Source organism: Salvelinus namaycush, chromosome 12 (assembly GCF_016432855.1).
Source record: "Salvelinus namaycush isolate Seneca chromosome 12, SaNama_1.0, whole genome shotgun sequence".
Classification (NCBI taxonomy): domain Eukaryota; kingdom Metazoa; phylum Chordata; class Actinopteri; order Salmoniformes; family Salmonidae; genus Salvelinus; species Salvelinus namaycush.
This window is the reverse complement of record NC_052318.1, coordinates 24,679,875-24,695,516: the sequence shown is the minus strand read 5'-3', so window position 1 is coordinate 24,695,516 and position 15,642 is coordinate 24,679,875. Positions and strand designations below refer to the sequence as shown.

The 15,642-nt window shown below is 42.1% G+C and overlaps 1 protein-coding gene across 1 annotated transcript; it reads right to left on the bottom strand.

The window, feature by feature from the left end:
* Positions 1-417: 417 nt before the first annotated feature.
* Positions 418-9,763, bottom strand: myl10 (myosin, light chain 10, regulatory). Its single transcript, XM_039004685.1, has 6 exons — positions 9,718-9,763; positions 8,816-8,981; positions 6,507-6,611; positions 6,195-6,273; positions 3,644-3,692; positions 418-627 (listed from the first exon to the last, which is right to left on the bottom strand). Exons 1-6 carry the CDS (start codon positions 9,718-9,720, stop codon positions 523-525), a joined length of 507 nt encoding a protein of 168 aa, XP_038860613.1. The 5' UTR covers positions 9,721-9,763; the 3' UTR covers positions 418-522.
* Positions 9,764-15,642: the final 5,879 nt, after the last annotated feature.

Below are 15,642 nucleotides of genomic sequence, written 5' to 3'. Positions count from 1 at the left end.
CTTCAGTATAACTTGTGGTATTTTACATGCACAATGTAATGTACTTTGGCTTGCTGCTCAACTTATTTGAGTCTCGAACTCTTATGAATTTCCATAAATACTGTGAACAGTGATGTACTGTAACACAATGGACAAATGGGACAGAGAGGATGAATCTGAATCAGTCACCAAACTCCTATTATGTAAGGGCAATCTGAAGCATGGTGTTTTATGTGTATCCCTATAGCACTCTTCTTCTTCCCTTAACCTCTGTGAACTCCTGCGACTTGAAGGTATCTGAAATATGCAAAAGGCTATTCCCACCTTATATAGAATACATTGTTAAGCATTACCTCTGACCCCAATCAACTCTTCACTTTCAACACCTTCATCTTGGAGTTCAAATGACAATGCCTTGTTAACACCATAGTCCTTTTTACTACGTTTTTATTGTCAGAATGGTGAGATGTGGAAAGGGTGATGATGTGTAGTTGGCTGTCGGAGGTGATTGGTCGGGTGATTTGAAGGTTGTGATTGGTTCCTTTACTCCGCCTCCTTGTCCTCTCCGTGGGTGATAACGTAGCACAGGTTCTTGTAGTCCAGATTGCCGGCGACGTCCAGGGGGAAGTTTGTGAACATGTCTTCAACCTGGATGAGTAAAGCACACAACGGTCACGCTAGGTCATGGGTTGAAACAATAAATTAACTTAGCCCTTTTGCACTTTGAGCTGAATTTGGTGTGTATATTTAGTTTAAATAGAAGTGAACACACATGCATCTCAAGTCAGGATAAGGCCTTCTTTGCGTAAGCCTGGATGAGACAGGAATCTCCACTCATGGTTTTGCTTTATGCTATGAAAACAAGCCATGGTAAACACGCATGTAATATTAATGTGAGTTATTTCTGTGAACGCATCCATGTGCTTTTAAGAAAGACATACCATGGTCTCCAAGGGACTCAGTAGTACTGCATTAGGTCACTGTAAGTACATAGGGTTCCTGTGCATATATAGTTAGAATGGGTCAGTGCTCTAGATCGAATCGTACTACACCGGCTCTGACGCTTGTCGGATGTGGCAGGGCTTGCAAACCATTACAGACTTAAAGGGAAGCACAACCGAGAGCTGCCCAGTGACACGAGCATACCAGACGAGCTAAACTACTTCTATGCTCGCGTCGAGGCAAATAACACTGAAACATGCATGACAGCACCAGCTGTTCCGTAAGACTGTGTGATCACGCTCTCCGCAGCCGATGTGAGTAAGACCTTTAAACAGGTCAACATTCCCAAGGCCACAGGGCCAGACGGATTACCAGGACGTGGTATCTCTATTGCACTCCACACTGCCCTTTCCCACCTGGACAAAAGGAACACCTATGTGAGAATGCTATTCATTGACTACAGCTCAGTGTTTAACATCATAGTGCCCTCAAAGCTCATCAATAAGCTAAGGACCCTGGAACTAAACACCTCCCTCTGCAACTGGATCCTAGACTTCCTGACGGGCCGCCGCAGGTGGTAAAGGTAGGTAACAACACATCCGCCACGCTAATCCTCAACACGGGCCCCTCAGGGGTGCGTGCTCAGTCCCCTCCTGTACTCCCTGTTCACTCATGACTGCACGGCCAGGCACAACTCCAACACCATCATTAAGTTTGCCGATGACACAACAGTGGTAGGCCTGTTCACTGACAATGACGAGACAGCCTATAGGGAGGAGATCAGAGACCTGGCCGTGTGGTGCCAGGACAACAACCTCTCCCTAAATGTGATCAAGACAAAGGAGATGATTGTGGACTACAGGAAAAAGTGGGCCGAGCACGCCCCCATTCTCATCGACGGGGCTGTAGTGGAGCAGGTTGAGAGCTTCAAGTTCCTTGGTGTCCACATCACCAACAAACTAACATGGTCCAAGCACACCAAGACAGTCGTGAAGAGGGCACGACAAAACCTATTCCCCCTCAGGAGACTGAAAAGATTTGGCATGGGTCCTCAGATCCTCAAAAGGTTCTACAGCTGCACCATCGAGAGCATCCTGACTGGTTGCATCACTGCCTGGTATGGCAACTGCTCGGCCTCCGATCGCAAGACACTACAGAGGGTAGTGCGTACGGCCCAGTACATCACTGGAGCAAAGCTTCCTACCATACAGGACCTTTATACCAGGCGGTGTCAGAAGAAGGCCCTAAAAATTGTCAAAGACTTCAGCCATCCTAGTCATAGACTGTTGTCTCTGCTACCGCACGGCAAGCGGTACCGGAGCACCAAGTCTAGGTCCAAGAGGCTTCTAAACAGCTACTACCCCCAAGCCATATGACTCCTGAACATCTAATCAAATGGCTACCCAGACTATTTGCATTGCCCCCCCTTTTACATCGCTGCTACTCTCTGTTATCTATGAATAGTCACTTTAATAACTCTACCTACATGTACACTACCGTTCAAAAGTTTGGGGTCACTGACTGTAGAAATGTCCTTGTTTTTTAAAGAAAAGCACCTTTTTTGTCCATTAAAATAACTCCAATTTGATCAGAAATACAGTGTAGACATTGTTAATGTTGTAAATGACTATTGTAGCTGGAAACAGCAACAATATGGAATATCTACATAGGCGTACAGAGGCCTATTATCAGCAACCATCACTCCTGTGTTCCAATGGCACGTTGTGTTAGCTAATCCAAGTTTATCATTTTAAAAGGCTAATTGATCATTAGAAAACCCTTTTGCAATTATGTTGGCACAGCTGAAAACTGTTGAGCTGATTTAAAGAAGCAATAAAACTGGCCTTTTTTAGACTAGTTGAGTATCTGGAGTATCAGCATTTGGGGGTTCGATTACAGGCTCAAAATGGCCAGAAACAAAGACCTTTCTTCTGAAACTAATCAGTCTATTATTGTTCTGAGAAATGAAGGCTATTCAATGTGAGAAATTACCAAGAAACTGAAGATCTCGTACAATGCTGTGTACTACTCCCTGCACAGAACAGCGAATACTGTCTCTAACCAGAATAGAAAGAGGAGTGGGAGGCCCCGGTGCACAACTGAGCAAGAGGACAATTACATTAGAGTGTCTAGTTTGAGAAACAGACGCCTCACAAGTCCTCAACTGGCAGCTTCATTAAATAGTACCCGCAAAACACCAGTCTCAACATCAGCAGTGAAGAGGCGACTCCGGGATGCTGGCCTTCTAGGCAGAGTTGCAAAGAAAAAGCCATATCTCTGTCCAGTGTCTGTGTTCTTTTGCCCATCTTAATCTTCTATTTTTATTGGCCAGTCGGAGATATGGCTGCATTGTTGGTTAGGGGCTCGTAAGTAAGCATTTCACTGTAAGGTCTACACCTGTTCTATTTGGCACATGTGACTGATAAAATGTGTTTTGATTTGATTTGATGGGGACTCAGATCAGATTCACTGTCTTTGTGATGAAACACAGGATCTCTTTTGTGAGGAGTGGTCTGCGGGATGCGTTTGTTCCATAGCATTTCTGGGCCCTGATGGGGCTCAGGGTCACTGATAAATAGGTTAGAAATGGACATGTACAAAATGGACCTGTGTGATAGATGGGACTCTGACAGGAAATTAGGTATGAGTCAACAATAAAAAGTCGACCCGATTCCAAACCCAAATCCCACTGAGCATCAGAAACTTGAGAGAAGGACATTACCTCAGCTTCGGTGAACTTGTCCGCCTGAGACATGATGTAATATTTGATACTGGAAGGGAAAACGATGATTCGTTAGGTACAGCACATCAACCGTGACAGGGAGTTATTTTCTCAGAGTTGACCCCAAGGAGTTACACATTCTTCCTTAATTATTTCCTAAAACACTTGCAACATTCTACAAGAAAAGGTCTCTTTGCTCAACAAGAATCCATGACTATAAAACTAGCGACGCTATCACTGATGGATAATTATCAGCAATCAAAAAAGAGATGTTCAATAGATTAGAATTTAGTCCTTTTTTTAAATTAATCTAATGCCTTACTGTAGTACACTCTTAGAAAAAAAGGTGCTTTGGCTGTCCCCATTGGAGAAGCCTTTGAAGAACCCTTTTGGGTTCCATGAAGAACACTTTCTACAGAGGGTTTTACATGGAACTCAAAAGGGTTCTACCTGGAACCAAAAAGGGTTCTCCTATGGGGACAGCCAAATTACAATTTTTTCTAAGAGTGTAGCTAATGACTTACAGATGTAGGATCTTAATTTTCCCCCTGCTGTAGCAAACTGGCTAATAATAATCCTGCAGCAACAGAAATAGGAATTATTATGTGGATTATAATAAATGGGAAAAAAATTGTAGGGGTTGATCCATTTTTCGTTAGGGCAAATCAAGTCTGACATTTTAAAGTGGAAATTACAAACTTTAAAAGCCTTTTTAAACCTAGAATACACTACAAGTGTGAATTTCCTGCTGTGCAGGAAAATGTTCAGCAACAAAAGAGTGATCAAATTAAGATCCTACATCTGTAGGCCCTGATTCAGACTTGAGTTAAGCGTGTGTAAATGGCACGTAAATACCTGTCTATGCGCTTTTCTCTCTATGCGTAATCTGACCTTGAATTTAAGCATGAGAATAGCATGCTATTCACACACTACTCGTTTGAGGTGGAGCTCGAATAAATGAAGGTGTGGCAGAGGTGTGTCTACAGATACGCTGTATTCTGGCCTTGATTAAATTCCCTCATAATTCCACCAATTTTACGCAAGAGGAACCATGAATAAGATCTAGCGAACCTACCGGTTCTAAGTGGAAAAAGTGTCTACTTAATTTTTTCCCGATATAAATAACACCATTCTCCATGCACTGTAATTTACAACTTGATAAGAGCTTTTGATAAGAGCTAGGTAAATGTGTAATCTGTTTGGAACATGGGATTGTAAATACATAAAGCAATTGTTTTAGATTATTTTTTCCTTATGATCTCTGGAGATGAGATTGTGAAACCAGCCGTATGGAAGCAAACTGAAAATCATATCAGCATGACATGTAGGCTATTGCGGCCCCTTTTCCACGGTGAAATAGAATATAAATAGCTGTGCCGTTATTCCGAATTTGTATTGTATGCCCTCATAATTTGCGTGGACGAAATTTGGAGACCCAAGCTATAGGCTTCTGTAGGGCTGAACTTGCCAAATTGATGTATGCGCTTTTGAATGTTTTGATTATATGCCCAGGCTTTTCTCTGTTTTATTTGAACAATTTGCATCATGTTAAATATTAGCCACTATCAGTAGCCACTATCAGTAATACCCACATACATTTATTTTCGCAACATTCAATTCCTTTTATAATTCTTTCCTCTGTCATGTCCTTCTTGGGTCGCTAGCATTAGTGGATCATATTAGGCTAACATTGCGCAATAATTTGGGACATGTAGCCTATTTTAATCATTATGGATCTCAGACCACACGTAGCAGGTTAAACCTGGAGCCTGGCGCACTGTTCATGACGACAGGACCATTGTAATACAGTTCCATGATTAGTGAGAATTAGGGTAGATGCATAAAATTATTGTTCAACCCCTATTGTAAACTTTTCTCCACCTTCCAATAATATTATGGATTGAACTTGAATATGACAACTTTCAGGATAAATCAAACCACTGTATTTTTTATTAATCAATATATTTAGAGCATAAAGGCTCTCAAAACAGTTTAAAAAAAATACTCATACATACTTTCTTAACCCAAAAATGTGGCTAAATAATCTAGAAGATCAAACTATCTACCAGTTGGTGCGGAAACGGAGACGAATATGCATAGATGGCTTCATTTTATTGATCCCTATATTCTGACTCAGTTCTCTCAATGTATTCTTTTGAGTCTGTCGACAAAAATCTAATTAAAGGTACATCGTATTTAAAGGGATGGCTTAACATAAATGTACAGAAAACCCTATTGAATGAAAATTCTATGAGAAAATCTGTTGGCCAGCAAGTGGACGGGTTTTCAGCAGTTTCATATTTTTAATAGTTACCTTATTCAGTCACGTTACGCGACTGAATAAGGTAAGTCTGAATACCAAATACTGAGAAATGCGTAGGGAAGGCATGAATTCCAAAACTGGGATCAAGCCCTTATTGAATAATTCCTAAAGCGACTAATTAGATAATTTTAGGAATTTGATCATTACTGACTGTACTGCATGCCCAGGGGAAATAGCTACAGGTACTGTTTCAATGTTTGATGGTATTAGAGTTCATAAAATCCTTACTCTTCTCCCTTGAGGACTCCCTGTCCCTCGGGGTCGAAGATCTTGAAGGCGTTAATAATGGTCTCTTCAGGATCAGTACCTGAGAGAAGACACATGTTTCAGACATACAGCTGGTCTGTCTAAACAGTGCACCGTGGGAAAATGTCACTAAAGGAAAATACAATTTTCCTCATTATAATTCTAGTTCTTAATTTCTGTCTGAATATATGATTGTTGTAAAGCATTATCTAGCCATAATGCTTCTGTTTACATGTGATGCACTATCTATGACATGTGCAAGCCCTAGTCGGCCATACAGGGGTGTTGCCTGACCTTTCAACTTCTCGCCAAACATGGAGAGGAATATGGTGAAGTTGATGGGTCCAGGGGCCATCTTCAGCATCTCGTCCAGCTCATCATTACCCACATTGAGACGGCCTGCAGAGACACACAGGACAGGAAGAGATACAGGTCAGAGTTCATTGGGATCACTCACATGACCAGGTGGGGAAAGTGGGAAAGTACAGCAGCACAGGTCTTATGGTCAGAGATGGATCAGTTGGATCAGTCATTCTCTAAATCAATTTTTGTGTTTTGTGAAGCAATCATTACAGTCTCATTGGAGATAGCTAGAGGAGAGAGGGTGTGTTAAACTACTTTAAACCAACCATGGCATTGTTGAATACTTTTTTCTGATTGGCTTAAAGGGCATTATAGAGTGCATTATTTCCCTTTATAAAACTGGGTGGTTTGAGCCCTGAATGCTGATTGGCTGAAAGCTGTGGTATATCAGACCATATACCATGTATTTACTGGTATAATTACGCTGATAACCAGTTTATAATTAAGTGATACTGCCCGATAAGCCGGTGTTTGGAGGACCTACTGGCACAGGTGTTGTTATCACTTTTATACAACGGGTTACCGACATATTCAAATAATGATTGACATTTTTAATTAAAAACGTTATTTTTATGAATTTATTCATACTATTTCATCCTTCCACAAGATATACATCCATAACAATGAGCTAATGAGGCGTGAACATTTTCTCACTCGTCAGGACACTGTTGTTCAGAAGACCTAGCCAACAACACAGCTAACACGATTACTTCAAACTGAAGCTGGAAAGACTGCAAACTAGTTGCACTTCGTTTCGTTTTATTTCTTTGTATATATCCATAAAAAGGATGCAGCTGATTCATGATTTCGACTGGCTGAGAAACGCTGCCTACCTGTCTGTCTCATCCCGACTCCTGACACCATCATTACTATGGGACAGTTGGAAATCGAATTTGAATATTGAAACAATGTTGCAGATGTTGGAGAGATAGACAGCAAGTTTTATACAGATCTCTGCTGTTGAAAACTAGATGTTAGTCTAAAATAAATGTGAGATAATGTCTAGATGCTTTTTGTAATGGAGATCAAGTTTATAAATTGCTTGGCTTGGCTGATGAGGCAGTGGATTGTGCAGTCAAATTGAACAGAGTAAACAGGCATTTTAATGTCACAGATTTAGCCAGTGGTAACTTGTGGAATTGACACGAGCTGGAATACGATTTTAACCAATCAGCATTCAAGATTAAGCAATAAGGCCCGAGGAGGTGTGGTTAATGGCCAATATACCATGGCTAAGGGCTGTTCTTAGGCATGACCCAACGCAAGGGTTTGTGGTACTGTATATGGCCAATATGTGACCGACAGGCTCAAATCGGTCTTATGTAGCAACATTTGAAATGGTGTTTTTTACATTGGATAAAAGTAGAGACTCAGAGCAACAAATGGTATATCATACACTACAGTTGAGGAACAATGGGAAAGTAATTTTGCTTTTAAAGTTGATAAACAGCTCACTGAACATTACTCGCCCTAGCAGAGCTGGTTAGGCTGTTATGTTATCCAGAGCGTTGGTGACTGCAACTGTGCTGTCAGATTGTCTGTTCCTAAAATCAAAACGTGTCGCTCTCTGAGCGTTCAGAGCGCATGGCCGATGTGTAGGGTTTACCCGAACGTTCTGACCTCACAATGTCAGTCAAGCACCCAAGCTAACTGGCTAGCTACTTCTGTATCCAGGCACTGCACGTTGCGTCGTGCGTAAGAACACTCATTAGCACACCTATGCATGGTAGCTATCAGCAGGCTAGAATTCAATGGCTATAGTTAATTCTTACATGTTCTGTTAGAGCTGCTTTTGAAAGCAAAAGTCGAATTGAAAACATTGTCATTGTTGAATTCGGTTTTAATAAAAGCAAGCTAGGGCTGATGGTTTGGTTAGCTAAACTAGCAAGTCTGTTTGGTTACCAGGGTAACTACTGTAGCTGTCTGATTGGCTTGCTAGCTACTTCAGTGGATGCCAAACACATTTCATCCAGCAAATTAACGCATTTATAGCGCCAAATGTGTTAAATTGTAGCCACATCCTTGGAGAAGTAGTTACGCAAGGGATAGTCAACCCGGGGCTCTATGCGTTCTCTGGAAAAAAATTGCATCTCCATGCGTTCATTATTCTCCATAGAACGCATAGCCCTTGTTGATTATCCCTTGCGCAACTACTTCTCCAAGGATGATAACCTCACCCACCCCTTTTATAATGCAAAGGGAATTCTCCAGAGGAGTTACTAACATTAGCCTTAGCTCACCCAGAGCGCAGAAGGTGTCCCTCAGGTCACTCTTGTCAATGAAACCGTCTCTGTTCTGGTCCATGATTGTGAAAGCCTCCTTGAACTCCTGGATCTGGGCTTGCTCAAACATGGAGAACACATTGGAGCTGGCCTCTGCTGCCTTCTTCTTTGCCTTCTTGGGTGCCTGAGATACAGAGGTAGGATCTTAATTTGAGCTAGTTTGCTACAGCAGGAAAATAATCCTGCAGCAACAGGAAATGTGAATTATTACAGTATGTGGATTATAATTAATGGACATTTTTGTTGGGGTTCATACATTTTTTCGTAAGGGAAAATCAAGTCTAAAAGTTGAAATTAGACATTTCTGAACATCAGAAGCCTTTTTAAACCTAAAATACACTACAAGTTTTACATGTCCTTCAATGTAAAGTTCTCCTGCAACAGGGTGATCAAAATAAGATCCTACATCGGTACACAGGAAAATGACAAGTTCTTTGATGTTATGATGAATAGCAACAGCTTGCATACATTTTGATACAGATTGCATACAGTGACATTATGATGTTTTGACAGTATCATGTAATATTACAGTAATATAACAGTAATAATATAATTACTGTTATATTTCCTAAAAAATAATAGGTCATCATTTACTGGATTGTATTTCAAATGCACAACCAAAACTGAACATCTAACATTGAGCTACAGAGCACAGCATCCAGTCACAAAACTACATGGCTATTAATAGAGTTTGAATAAATGCATTTAAAAACATTAACAGGTGTCTACTTCTGAAGTAAGTTTAGCTACTCCAAGAACTCTCAGCATCCTAGACACCATAGAAGTGAGACACCTAGTTAACCTCAAGGTGAAGATGAAGACAAGTAGAGAGGAGAGAGTGAAGGAGGTGTCATTCTTACCATTGTGTTAGGAGTTTCTCAGTTGTTCACTTACTCTTGAGAGAACACTAAAAAGTGACCCTGGTTACTTATATAGCAAAACATTTGGCTCCTCTGCCCACCTGCACTATGTTTAGACAATGGGGGGACATTACCCTAGGCATGCCAGCCATATAAAGGACTAACACCCACCGCCCCCAGCCACCCATTGTAATTGACCCATGCAGGGGTGCTGTGGCTCTGAACAGTTTAAGTAACACACTATCTTAGAAGCAGGGGACACGGTTAGAAGTTCAAATCTGGCACCTATCCTCGGGAGGGGGCTGGGGGGGGGGGTTATGGGTAGTTGTAAATATGTGAGAATGCCTCAGACTTCACAGGTCCTTTACACTCTTAGAAAAAGGGTTCCAAAGGGGTTCTTCGGCTGTCCCCATAGGATAACCCTTTTTAGTTACAGATAGAACTCTTTTGGGTTCCATGTAGACCCTCTGTGGAAAGGCTTCTACATGGTACCCAAAAGGGTCTTACTTGGAACCAAAAATAGTTATTTAAAGGGTTCTCCTAGATAGCGTTTATTTTCGAAGAGTGTAGATAGGACGTGTGCAACGCCGCATCTCAGCCCGCTAGATTACCACGGTAATGAATTGATGCCCTTGTCTAGTTTGTGTGGAAGGAGAGGCTTTGAACAGCTGTGGTGGAGCTTTTCACTAATAGGAGGGTTGGACACCATGACTGGATCGGATAAGGGCACTGAGGTCATGGCAGGCATTGTTGAACACTAAACTGTTGCATTGTCTCACAATTAAACATTATAATCAACACCTGAGATATTTCTTTAGAAAGTTGAGCATTGAGCAACCACTACAGCGATAACTGCAGTAAATAACATTGACACAGCTCAAGTCAGCTGCACACTCAAGATAGCTCACTTTTGTCAAACAATTCAGTTGTGCTCACAGTTCAACATTTATTTCTGAAATAGTATTTTGGGACCAAAGTATGTCACTATTGGCAGCACAGATGTGTCTGGGTAGTATAAGCCAAACACCAGATTCTTGATAGAAACATAAGCCCTTCAGATTGAATGGTCAAGCGATAAAATAGCTCCTATTGACCTCAGTTGTACAGATATGGATTGCTGTTGTGCTGGCGGCGCTTTATATGTTTGTGTGGAAAACAGGTGACCATTGTTGTGTCAGACGGCAGTAACTCATCTCCACAGGAGAGAGGCCTATTTTAGCTGAGTGATACATAGGTGTGTGTGTGTGTGTGTGTGTGTGTGTGTGTGTGTGTGTGTGTGTGTGTGTGTGTGTGTGTGTGTGTGTGTGTGTGTGTGTGTGTGTGTGTGTGTGTGTGTGTGTGTGTGTGTGCGTGCGTGCGTGTGCGTGCGCGTGCGTGTGAGTGTGCATGTGCGTGCGTGCATGTGCGTGTGTGTACAGTAAAATAAAATTTGCTCGTATAACGAATGGGTTTGGGGAGACTTTGAAGACTGTGGAGAATGTCCTATTGCTGTGGCCCCTGGCACGACATTGTGTGGACCAGGGTGAGGATATTCACGGAGGGCCAATGGAGGGTTGTGTCCATGTTGGGTGCTTCTCCAAGCAGAGGGAGCGGCGAGGAGTCAAGGTCTCCAGGGGCAACAGTGCCATGGGCACTGCATTCCTCCACTAACACAGATGACTTGGACTCCTTCCAAGCATTATTCTTACACCCTCAAGGCCCTCCTCCATTTCCACCCAGCCCTGTCAATCACTGTATTCACATCATAGACTACCAGACATGTCAATCACTTCTAGAATTCTCCCCCTACTGCATGTAGGGCTACATGCACAATATGTACTCTAGTTATATCTGACTCAGGGGAGTGTTTGCCGAATGGCCAAATGGCATTCCTTTCAGATCCACTGTCCACACGGAGAGGAGAAATAAAGGCTTAGAGACAGGGACAAGGTCTCACATTTGCACAAAAATCCAAGTTTTGCATATGTGTCTCTCATATTAGAATTTAGCCCTGTGAGAGTATGCGCATCTTTGAGTGTAGTCCCTATTATTAGACACTTCCCAGTGAATGTTTTGTCTGTGTTGACTAATTCCCTGACAGGGGGAAAGGATCCATCTGATCCACCTGAAGCTCACTGTTGTCATAGGGCTTTGGCCAGCTCAATTTATTATAGGCCACTCCATCAGTTAGGCCTTCAGCGCCCCCCGGTGATTAAATTGCGGTTGCTAACTGTGAAATTGACATCAAGCTCATACAGACACCCTATCTGAAATTGACCCCTTCCCCCTAAACAATTGTGGAGATCTGAGATTTAATAACTGTAAGCGTATGGCAAAATCTCAGCCTAGAAGAACAAGCTTGAACTATTACAGAAGGTACATTTTTTATTTAACTAGGTAAGTCAGTTAAGAACAAATTCTTATTTACAATGACAGACTAGTGGGTTAACTGCCTTGTTCAGGGACAGAACGACAGCTTTGTACCTTGTCAGCTCAGGGATTCGATCTACCAACCTTTCAGTTACTGGCCCAACAGTCTAACCACTAGGCTACCTGCCATCCCAAAATTAGGGTGAGGGAACTCCTAGATTCTGCAGAGATAATGAAAGATAATGCCAAGCAAGGTACAGTACCGTGCATTAACAAAGCTTTTTTGGAAGGTGAAAATATGTTAATGAATTAATACATATACTAAGTGGTTTAGCTATCTCTTACAGAAGGATATTATATACCTCAGCTAAATAGTAATTTCATATGATTGTCAGTAGATGGCGACGTATTCCCAGAGAAGGGCACTGATCATACTTGATACCGTTTCAATTTACAGTGAAACTAAACAATACCAGGTAGAGAGAATGGATGAACCTCCATCTTTGATGTTAGTCCATTAACTTTGTTGACATATTTAGTAAGTACCTGAAAAATAATGTATATTTATCCCACAGAATATTTGTTTTTATTTCTGTCTGATATATAGTAATGCAATATGATATGACATTAATAATCTATCAAATTATTCCAATGATGAACCTCTACTTGAACCAATAATGGCACTATAATATGATTTACATTCCATCCCCCACATACACACAAACACTCCCACAGACAAGCACCCAACAATGCTCGCTGGGTGGCTTTCAACTCACCCTCCCAATTCCATTCATTTCCGATGTCTTCTAAAAGGCTAGCATTTCCTTAATTAAAATTTAATTCAGCATGCCGTCTCCTTAAAACAAGGACTAGCCTCCAGAGAATTCTTATTTGATTAAAAAAAGACGAGGAGGAGAAGCGGGGAGTCATGGGTAGATCTTCGTGTGGGGGAGACGGCCCTAATTGGGCTCCCCAGAGGGCCCTGACTGAGAGAGAGCGAGAGAGGGAGAACAAGTCAGAGAGAGAGAAAGGGAGAGAGAGGGGCAGCAGCAGTAGCAACAGCAGTAGTGGTAGTGGTAGAACCAGGCTCTGGTGGGTTAGGAAAACAAATTGCCAGTGGGAGGGAAGATGCTGGGCTGAGTGCTCCCTGAGCCCCTTGCTGAGGAGAGGGGAGGAGCACAGAGCCTCAGGGGTCTACTGGGGCCCTCCTCAAATCCCAATCCCCTCCTCAGCACCGCACTGCACGCCTGGGCTACTATCTGCTACAGCTCCCTATGTCTCACTCTTCCTCTCTTCCCCTGTGTGATTTCAGCTCTCTTCTTTTCCCCTTTTCTCTCTCCCTCTCTCTTCATGTGTGAGCTATACTTATGTTCCCTCTCTCCCTCTCCCTTCTGAGCTGTACTTCAACATAGCTCCTCTCTCGCTCTTTCCTCTTACTGTACCTCTTACTGTTCCCCCTCTCCCCCCTCTGTCTTCATCCCTTTTCCTGCACACTTGTATGAATATTTGTGTGTGCGTGCACATGTATGTGTGTGTGTGACTTTCTGACAGTCACACAAGGGAGCCCAGCCAGGGGAGATGGGGACAGGAAAGTGTCTCCTTCTCAGTTCCCTCATGGCCTATGTGCATTCAGCATGTCACTGCTATTGTTGTAGTCCATTTGCATAGCAATGCTTTGTTTGAATTAGCCCACGGCACAATTTATATATTTTTATCTCTACAGTTTCAGTGCATAATGTACTGTCATTTTGAATAAGAATTCCATTTTAAGAATTATGATGTGTGTGTATGCTACTATTCATTTTTCTTTAAGTGATATTCACTGCTGTACGTCCTCCTGTACATGTAATGTAAAACGTTGGTACCATTCTTCAACGCAGCACACCAAGTTGGCAGGTTGATTAACAGTAATTTTCCATTTTAATTGGGAAACCCAAACATAATTAATCATCAGAAAGCCCCCTACCCCCACCTTTCTCCTTCTTTCCTCCCTCTCTCTCTCTCTCTCTCTCTTTCTTTTTTGAAAGGAGATGTTGGGAAACGCTCCTTCATCAAACTTGCCCATCCGTGTCTGTTAAGTTCCCATCTTCCGCTGCGCAAACACAATCGTCACGCCAAAGTGCCTTGTTAAGGCACAGATAGCCCCCAGAGAGAGAGAGGAGCTAGCTGGTCCCTGCAATACTGACGCACTCACATGCATGATTAGCTTTAAATGGACGGCCCTGATGAGGCCAGGACTGACGGCGTATCTACGACACTCACTCAATGTCTAGCAAGAGAGTGGGAGACTGAGGAAAGGAGAGAGAAAGAGGGAGAGAGAGGGGGGGGGAGGAGGACATGTAGAGAAAGGGAAAGAGAGAAGGGCAGAGAAAGGAATAGATGGAGAGAGAGAGAGAAAGAGAGAGAGAGAGAGAGAGAGAGAGAGAGAGAGAGAGAGAGAGAGAGAGAGAGAGAGAGAAAGTGAGAGAGAGAGAAGCCGACAGAATCGTTTAAATAAATCCTATATGTGTGGGGGGAGAAAAAGTGATACATGCATTTAAATCTCAAGTGCTATCAGCACATTTTCTCCAGGATTTGTCTTTGATTAATGTAATATCTCCTCTTCAAAGACAATATACATTTGTTCAACATTTCTACAAAAGTCTAGCTTAATTGAGACTCATCTTTTCTCCATTCAGAACTGTAACTTATAGCCGAAACTCATTTTTTCTCTATTTAGTTACTAATAGTTGTCCAATTTAGTCTCATTACGAGTTGAGCATTTCATTGGAATAAGTCCTCTTAAACAGAGAGTGAGAGGAGGTGATGTGAGATACAGATGCGAGTGTAATAGCTAGCTACAGTTGAAGTCGGAAGTTTACATACACTTAGGTTGGAGCCATTAAAACTCGTTTTTCAACCACTCCACAAATTTCTTGTTAACAAAGTATAGTTTTGGCAAGTCGGTTAGGACATCTACTTTGTGAATGACACAAGTAATTATTCCAACAATTGTTTACAGACAGAATATTTCACTTATAATTCACTGTATCATAATTCCAGTGGGTCAGAAGTTTACATACACTAAGTGCCTTTAAACTGCTTGGAAAATTCCAGAAAATTATGTCATGGATTTAGAAGCTTCTGATAGGCTAACTGACATAATTTGAGACAATTGGAGGTGTACCTGTGGATGTATTTCAAGGCCTACCTTCAAACTCAGTGGCTCTTTGCTTGACATCATGGGGAAATCAAAAAGAATCAGCCAAGACCTCAGGAAAAAAATTGTAGACCTCCACAAGTCTGGTTCATCCTTGGGAGCAATTTCCAAACGCCTGAAGGTACCACGTTCATCTGTACAAACAATAGTACGCAAGAATAAACACCATGGGACCACGCAGCCGTAATACCGCTCAGGAAGGAAACGCATTATGTCTCCTAGAGATAAAGGTACTTTGGTGCAAAAAGTGCAAATCAATCCCAGAACAACAGCAAAGGACCTTGTGAAGATGCTGGAGGAAACAGGTACAAAAGTATCTATATCCACAGTAAAACGAGTCCTATACCGACATAACCTGAAAGGCCGCTCAGCAAGGA